The sequence below is a fragment of the Colobus angolensis genome, unplaced genomic scaffold (assembly GCF_000951035.1).
Source record: "Colobus angolensis palliatus isolate OR3802 unplaced genomic scaffold, Cang.pa_1.0 Scaffold64, whole genome shotgun sequence".
NCBI classification, from domain to species: Eukaryota; Metazoa; Chordata; class Mammalia; order Primates; family Cercopithecidae; genus Colobus; species Colobus angolensis.
In genome coordinates this window covers 758,917-767,401 of record NW_012120043.1, presented here as the reverse complement: position 1 = coordinate 767,401, position 8,485 = coordinate 758,917, and the positions used below count along the sequence as shown (strand labels likewise).

General features: G+C 58.9%; 1 protein-coding gene across 1 annotated transcript in view; it reads right to left on the bottom strand.

The window, feature by feature from the left end:
• Window positions 1–202: 202 nt before the first annotated feature.
• Window positions 203–8,485, bottom strand: part of ARID3A (AT rich interactive domain 3A (BRIGHT-like)) — a 37,536-nt gene continuing 29,253 nt past the window's right edge. The window contains exons 2-5 of the mRNA XM_011964095.1: window positions 7,101–7,173; window positions 2,336–2,519; window positions 1,705–1,952; window positions 203–552 (exon numbers count right to left, since the gene is read on the bottom strand). Coding sequence (XP_011819485.1) covers window positions 203–552; window positions 1,705–1,952; window positions 2,336–2,519; window positions 7,101–7,173 — 855 coding nt within the window. The remainder of the gene's footprint in view (window positions 553–1,704; window positions 1,953–2,335; window positions 2,520–7,100; window positions 7,174–8,485) is intronic.

Here is an 8,485-nt window from a genome sequence, read left to right as displayed (position 1 = left end):
AGGCACCCACCACCACTCAGCTAACTTTTGTATTTTTAGTAGAGATGGGGTTTCACCATGTTGGCCAGGCTGGTCTCAAACTCTCCTGACCTCAAGTGATCCACCCACCTTGGCCTCCCAAAGTGCTGGGACTACAAGTGCGAGCCGGGTTTTTTTCTTATTGATTTGTTGGCACTCTTTACATATGGAGGCTCCAAGGCCCTCACTGTGTGACACAACCAGGAAGCACAGCGGGTCTGGGCACCAGGGCAGTACCTTGGCTGTTGATCCGAATGCTCATGGGCAGCTGGGCCGCCATGGCCAGGAAGTTCTGCTGGAGTGCCCGCTGCATCAGCCGTTGCTGCTCATCAGCCACCAGGGCCATCTTCTTCTCAGGAGGCTCTGCCGACTCCAGCTTCTCCCGTAGCTGTTCCAGGGCGGCTGCCTGTGCGGCCACAGCTGCTTGGGCGGCTGCTGCTTGCACAGCTGCTGCCTGGGCTGCCACCACAGGGTGGCCTGCCAGGGAGACAGGCAGGCGGCCAGGGACCGTGATGGGGATGGCTGAGTCCTCCTCTAGGTAGGAAAGAAGGGGAATTTGTGGCCAGGAGGGGCTGGGGACTGCCTTCCACTCGAGGCAGGAACATGCACCTTCTTTTTTTTTTTTTCTTTGAGACAGAGTCTTGCTCTGTTGCTTAGGCTGGAGGGCAGTGGCGTGATTTCAGCTCACTGCAACCTCCGCCTCCCAGGCTCAGGTGATTCTCCTGCCTCAGTCTCCAGAGTAGCTGGGATTACAGGTGCCCACCACCACACTCAGCTAATTTTCTTTTTTTGAGACGGAATCTCTGTCGCCGAGGCTGGAATGTAATGTGACGTGACCTCGGCTCAGTGCAACCTCTGTCTCCTGGTTTCAGGTGATTCTCCTGTCTCAGCCTCCCAAGTAGCTGGGACTACAGGCAAACGCCACCACACCTGGCTAATTTCTGTATGTTTAGTAGAGACGGGGTTTCACCATATTGGTCAGGCTGGCCTCAAACTCCTGTGATCTGCCTGCCTCAGCCTCTCAAAGTGCTGGGATTATAGGCTTGAGCCATTGTGCCTGGCCTAAAAAAATTTTTTTAGATTGGGTCTCACTACTGTTGCCCAGGCTGTAGTGCAGTGGTGTAATCTTAGTTCACTGCAGCCTCGACCTCCTGGGTTCAAACAATCTGACCACCTCAGCCTCCTGGGTAGCTGGGACCACAGGTGCACGCTGCCACGCCCAGCTAATTTTTTTTTTTTTGAGATGGGGTCTCACTATGTTGTCCAGATGAGAAATGGGAACTCAGACAGGCAAACTGAGGCCATGCTGCTGCGTGTGCTATTGGTACCTCTGTGTTATGGAGGGTACAGAGGCTCAGTGGGAGGGAAAACTGATCAACTGATGATGCCTGCCTCAGTGTAGACTGGAAAAACAGTGATGAATTAGTAATGTCTGCCTTGGCCATAGGACTGGAAACACAGATTGATTAGCAATGTCTGCCTGCCACCTGTGTGGGATTAGAAAAGCAGTGATGGATTGGTAATGTCTGCCATGGGCAGAAGACTGGTAGATTGGAAGCCCTTTTCCATGTCAACTATAGTGTTTTTCATCCTGGTTACCCAGAGAGGGGAAGAGATATCCCCCAAGGTCAGCCAGCCAGGCTGAATCAGTTGGGAACACGCCCCAGGCCCCAGGCAGGCCCTTACCTTTCTTGATCTTAGGGGCGGGGGTGATGGAGCTGCCGTTGGTGCTTGCGGCCAGGCCCAGGGAGGACACGGGCAGCTTGGGTGAGGAGAGCATGCCGTGCGCCCCACCTGGCGAGTAGGCAAAGAGGGAGCCCCCAAAGCTTTGGCGCCGGCCCTCCCGTCGGTTGCTGTCTATGGCTGCCTGGAGCTCATTGGGGTTACTGAGGCCCCGCTTCTCACACTCGTAGGGGTACAGGTACTTCATGTATCTGTGGGTGGGACGAGGGAAGAGGATGGCACCCAGATCACCCCGGTGGCTCCCTTTGACCTTCAGTACAAAGTAAACCCCACTGTGGCACCACCATCCCTGGCTCCTCCCTTGGACTTCCTCAGCAGCCCCCAGAGCCACTGGGCCTTCGCCACACTGTTCCCTCCATCTCAATGCTGTTCCTCGCAATGGCCCCTGATTGCATAACCCCAGAGCCTGTGTGGTCCTCGCACCCCTACCTGATGCTCTCAGGACCTGGATGCACAGCGTGGCCCTGTGCCCTTTGCGGCTGCCCACCACCCCCTCCCTCTTCTTCAGGGAGCCACTTGCACTGGCTGCTCAGAGTGCCCTGGCCCGACCAGGGCACAGCCGCCCACCACTCACTGGGTCCGGAGGGTGAAGGCCGCACTGGTGATGGACGTGGGCAGGTTGAGGCCCTTGGTGATCTCGCGCCATAGCTTCTTGTTGATGACCTCCACGAGGCCACCCTTCTCCGTCACCAACACGTACAGCATGAACAGGTCAAGGACCTGTTTGGCCATGATGGGGATACGGTTCACAGGTGTCCCTGGGGGCAGGGGCGAGAGGGAGGTTGGGGGCCACCTGGGCACTGCAGGGAGCTGAGTGTCCCGGCCTCCACCCTCTCCATGCCAGGAGCACTCCCCGGCCCAGGCTGTGACAACCACAGATGTCTCCAGACATTGCCCAGGGTCCTCTGTCGGTGCAGGATCATCCAGGTTGGAAACTGCTGCTCAAGAGGGCACCGAGGGGGGCAGCTCTGCCTCAGTTTACCCACCAGTAACCTAGGCTTAGGGACAGCGCAGCCCTCGGGAGGAGGGTTACTGAGAGGAGGGATGTATGGGAGATGCCCGGATCTTTGTTATTCCTACTCCACGCCACCCACCATGGCAGCTGCTAGAACAACTCCGCCTGTGTTCCCAGAGGCCTGTTCCCTCCACGCTGACAGGGACTCTGCAGCCTCAGGCAGGCAAGGAGTAAAGCTTGGCATACCCGATTTGGAGTTTGGAGAATGGAGGGCTGTGGGCTGGCCTAGGGAGGGGAAGGGGTTGGGCTAGCCCCGGCATGGGGGGGTAGGCTAGCCCAGGAGGAGAGGGTTGTGGGCTATGCCAGGGTGGGAAAGGGGGAGGATCAGCTCAGGCAGGGGAAGGGCGGTGGGTGGGCTAGCGCAGGAAGAAGACGGGGCTGGGCTGACTCAGGTTCCTGCAACCTCCTCCTGGAGCTGGCTGAAGACAGGGCCCCTCCTCACCCTTCCAGCCCCACCCGCCCCCTCCAGGGCTCTCCCAGGCTGCCCCTGCACCGGGAGCCTCTGGCTTCAGATGTCGGCTCCACCTCTGCCCAGCCTCTCCCTGGCCTGACAGTAGGCAAGCCCCCACTTAAACCTCTCGTCCAGTCAGTGAAATTCTGCGCTTAGGAGATCAACTGTGTACTGTCTGTGGCCCCCGCTCCATGTTCTGCCTACGTGGGGTCCCGGCACCCAGCGGCATACAGCAGGCGCTCAGTGAAGACCAGTGAGGGCAAGTGGCCCAGGCCACAGCTGCTGCCCACTCACCATGGAGTGGGAGGGGACGCCCATCGCCCCGTTGGGGATGGGGACGTGGACATCGGTGGTTCTGTGATGTGACTGGCTGGAGGGCCGGTGCAGCCCTGAGTGAGCGGCCAGCCCTCTGCCTGGACGAGGCCTGCCACCCCTGGGACCCCCGGAAGAAGCTTCCGGAACCACCTCCCACCACCCTCGGCCACTTCCAGGCCCTTCCCAGGTTGCAAAACCTCCAGTGAATGGAGGAGATCCCGGGTTAGAAGAAGATGGGCCTCAGACCCGACCCCACCTGAAACCCGTTTTACAGCCTGAGCTAGAGGAGCCAGGCTGGGTGTTAGCTGCACGATCAGCCCGGAAACCTGCCCAGAGCCTCCGCCCGGCCTCACTCGGGACACCAGTTCAGGCCTCAGAGTTTGCAAAGCAAAAGCAACGGCATCAGGCCAGGTGCGGTGACTCACGCCTGTCATCCCAGCACTTCGGGAGGCCGAGGTGGGAGGATTACCTGAGGTCAGGAGTTCGAGACCAGCCTGGCCAATATGGAGAAACCCCGTCTCTACTAAAAATACAAAAATTAGCTGGGCCTGGTGGTGGGCACCTGTAACCCTAACTGCTTGGGAGGGTGAGGCAGGAGAATTGCTTGAACCCGGGAGATGGAGGTTGCAGAGAGCCGAGACCCCGCCATTGCACTACAGCCTTGGCAACAAAAGCAAAACTCTGTCTCAAAAACAAGAAGGATCGGCAGCAGAGGGTTAGAGGATTGGTTCCCAGGGCCGCGCCCTGGCTCTGCAGTGGTGGGAGGAGGATGTTTACAGAAGCAGCTGGGAGCATCAGCAGGGCCCATCGTGGGGCCCAGATAAGGAAGGGCGGGGAGGTTGTCAGGGAACAGCAGGTCAGGTGGTCCAGAGGCTGCTGCTGAGGGGAAGGGGGTGCGGTCAGGACCCCTCCCTCACTTCCAGCCCCCAGAGAATTCTGAGAAATTTAGTTGGAGGTTTTTACTTTGTGATACAGGAAAAATAAAATTCTTTCCCTCTGTCTGGAGTGAAGGAGAGGTAGATTGTAGCGTCTAGGGTGACAGGCGAGTTCACCTGACAGATTCTCAGCTCCAAGGGTCCCCATTACAGAGCGGGAAGCTCCAGGAGGAAGGCAAGGAAGAGGGAGCTTTGAGGCTGGGTTTTGAGGGATGCATAGGAGCTCGCTGGCTCCTGTCCTGTAGGAATTCCCAGCTTGGAGAGGGAGGTAAAGCTGGACACCAACCCTCACGGCCCCATGTGCCAGGACCTCCATCTCACCCACACTCATGAGCAGCCTACCATGCTTGCTTTGTTTGTTTGTTTGAGACAGGGGCTTACTCTGTCACCCAGGCTGAAGTGCAGTGATGCAATCATAGCTCAGGGCAGTCTCGACCTCCTGGGCTCAAGCAATCCTCCCTCCTTGGCCTCCCAAGGTACTAGGATTACTGGTGTGAGCCACACCTCACCCAGCCTCCCTGTGCTTTTTTTTTTTTTTTTTTTTAAAGACAGAGTCTTGCTCTGTCGCCCAGGCTGGAGTGCAGTGGTGCAATCTCAGCTCACTGCCATCTCTGCCTCCTGGATTCAAGCAATTCTCCTGCCTCAACCTCCCAAGTAGCTGGGATTACAGGTGCACACCACCATGCTCAGCCAATTTTTGTATTTTCTGTAGAGACGGGGTTTCACCATGTTGGCCAGGCTGATCTCGAACTCCTGACCTCAAGTGATCCACCTGCCTCGGTCCCCGAAAATGCTGGGATTACAGGCGTAAGCCACAACACCCAGCCTCACCGTGCTTTGTTTTTTTTTTTGAGACGAAGTCTCACTCTGTCACCCAGGTTGGAGTGCAGTGGCCAAATCTCAGCTCACTGCAAGCTCCGCCTCCCGGGTTTACGCCATTCTCCTGCCTCAGCCTCCCGAGGAGCTGGGACTACAGGCGCCTGCCACCTCGCCCGGCTAGTTTTTTGTATTTTTTAGTAGAGATGGGGTTTCACCGTGTTAGCCAGGATGGTCTCGATCTCCTGACCTCGTGATCTGCCCGTCTCAGCCTCCCAAAGTGCTGGGATTACAGGCTTGAGCCACCGCGCCCGGCCCACCGTGCTTTCTAAGTACCCCCACGACACCAGGCATGGGTAACAGCAACACGGGTTGGCTTTGGACCCAGGAGCTTGGAGCCCCACAGCAGGGTGGTCAGGGCCGAGCAGGTGTGAACGGGATGATAAAGGGTCACAGGGAGGATCTGTCCAGCCTCATGGGGGGCAGTGGGCCCTGGTCAAGGCTGGGCTTGGAGGATAACACATGGAGAGGCCCCCGCCCAGGTCCCAGGTCTGGATCCTCTGTTCCCAGCACGGGAGGGGTTAACTCGGAGGCTGCTGGGCAGTGTGGGCCGCGGGGCCCACAGCCCTCCTCCTTCTCCTTCCCTTCCGGGAGGGCGGCTGGCAGTGGCGGGTCTGGGGCCTGTGTTTATAGAAGCCAGGGGAGGGGTGGGCGGAGGCTGGGATACAGCGGCCCCTACACGGCCCCCGGCATGGCCCCAAGTGTAGGGACAGAGCCCTCTGCCCCACCCCTTCCTGCCTCTGTGGACCCTGAGACCTCCTCCCCCGTCTGAACAGTGGGGTCTGAACAGTGGGGATCGGAGCTAGCTCCCTGCCCTAGAGGAGTGTCCAGGGGATTGGAGCGGCTCCTACCTGGTGGCAGACGCTCCCAGCCGCTCTCTGGCCAACGAGGACTTGGAGGCGAGACGGAAACCCTGGCCACACTCGCTTTGCCCCTTGGTTGCTCTAAGCTGGGGTGAGGCCTGGGAATGGCCGCTGGGGACATTCCGGCTGCCCTTGGTCGTCTCTGAGTCTGTCTTGTGTCTGGACCTCAGTTTCCCCACCTGGACACCAGCCCAGACCTGCCCTCCCCAGGCCAGGAGATTTCAGAGGCACAGAGCAGTGTACAAGCGGCCAAGGCCTGATATACCGTTGGTGCCCAATAAGTGCGCACAGTAAACAGCAGCCCTGCACTCAGCACGTCTGGGGTACCTGCTGGCCACTGAGTTTTGGGCAGGGACTGTTTGTGGCCCATTTTTACAGATGGGGAAACTGAGGCCCTCGTGGGAGGAGGGGAGGGGCCGGGACTCAAATGCCATGAGATCATTAGACTCTAAGCCACCTCGCGGCGGGCTGGGGGCTTTTGTGCTGCCGCACCTGCACCCACCTGGCCAGTCTGGATCTGACCCCACTCCCCAAACACAGAGGCTGGCTCCATTCCCCCAGTACCCAGTAGCGGGGACCCCCACTTCCCTGCACCCTGGATGCCAAGGAGACGGCCTGTTCTGGGTTGGGGCCCTGAGACTGCCCCGCCCCCCACCAGGGGGCCTACCCCTTAGACTCACAGGCGTGCCTCCCGCATCAAACCCCCATGGCAGGATGAGCATCCCCTCAAGACATCCCTGAAGTCCTTCCTGATTTAGGAGCCTTGGATGCCTCCAGCCACGGAGAGCTCACTACCACCCCAACATACCTGGAGCCAATAGGGCCCCTCCTACAGCCCCGTTTCTGTGACCTCCCTCCGGGGTGGGTGAGAACAGAGGGCTCACCTCGCTTCTGCATGAAGCTGAACAAGTCATCCAGGAATTCCTTCCTCTTGGGGTCCCCGTCGAGTTCGTAGAGCTGTGAGGGCGGAGAGGGGATGGGTTAGTTGGTACCAGAGCTCAGGTGTGGGAACCACGTCCCCCCTGCGCTGGAGGCCAGGCCAGGAGGACAGGAGCAGGGGTTCCCACCCCTAGGATCCCCGAGCCGCTGCCAGAGCCGAAACAGAGCCGGAGGCCCCGCTGGGCAGGTGAAGAACCACAAGGCTGCGCGACAGAAATGCTGGTGAACGAGCTTCCCAGAGGGGCTGCAAGGAGGCCCCAGAAACCAGGCGGCCTGGGACGACAGACGGTGTCCTCTCCGGGTCCAGGGGCCTGGGAACCCCAGATCAAGGTGCGTCCCGGCTTGTGGCCGCAGCGCTCCAGTCTCTGCCTCCGTCTCCACAAGACCCTCTCCCCGTCTCTCTTTCCTCTTTTCAGGACACCAGCCTGCTGGCTTTAGGGCCACCTCATCTCAAATCGATCCTCAACTCCCTACAGCCACACGTTGCAGCTTAAAACAACAGAAATCTATTCTCCCACAGTCCTGGAGCCCGGAAGTCCAAAACCAATTTCTCTGCAAGGTGGCCGCTCACGCCTGTAATCCCAGCATTTTGCAGGGCGGGTGAATGGCTTGAGTCCAGGAATTCAAGACCAGCCTGGGCAACACAGTGAGACCCCATCTCTACAATAAAATACAAAAAGTTACCCAGGTGGGGTGGCTCGTGCCTATCGTCCCAGCTACTTGGGAGGCTGAGGTGGGAGGATTGCTTGAGCCTGGGCAGTGGAGGCTGCAGCGAGCCGAGACCGCACCACTGCACTCCAGCCTGGGTGACAGAACGTGACCCTGTCTCTAAAAACAAAACAAAACAAACAAAAGGTGTGTCTGCAGGGCTGCACTCCCTCTGAAGTTTCCAAGGAAGAAACCTTCCTGCCTCTCACGGCTTCTGGGGGCTCCAGGTTCCTGGGCTTGTGGCCGCGTCGCTCCAGCCTCTGCCTCTGTCTTCGTGCAGGACGCGTCCTGATAAATGTGTCTGTTGGTGATTTCGTCAGTGTGAACATCAAAGACTGAGTCATACGCACCTCACGGGTGAGGCCTCCCACATACCCAGGCACAGGCACAGCCCAGCCAGCGCTCCTGGAATACAAATCGCTGGCTGTCCTGGGTCCCGCAGGCAACGGCAAGGCGACGGTGAGGGTTTGTGTGTCTAACACAGTTGAACACAGAAAAGGTGCACAAGGACCGGATGCGGTGGCTCACCCTGTAATCCCAGCACTTTGGGAGGCCGAGGCGGGCGGATCACGAGGTCAGGAGATCGAGACCATCCTGGCTAACACGGTGAAACCCCGTCTCT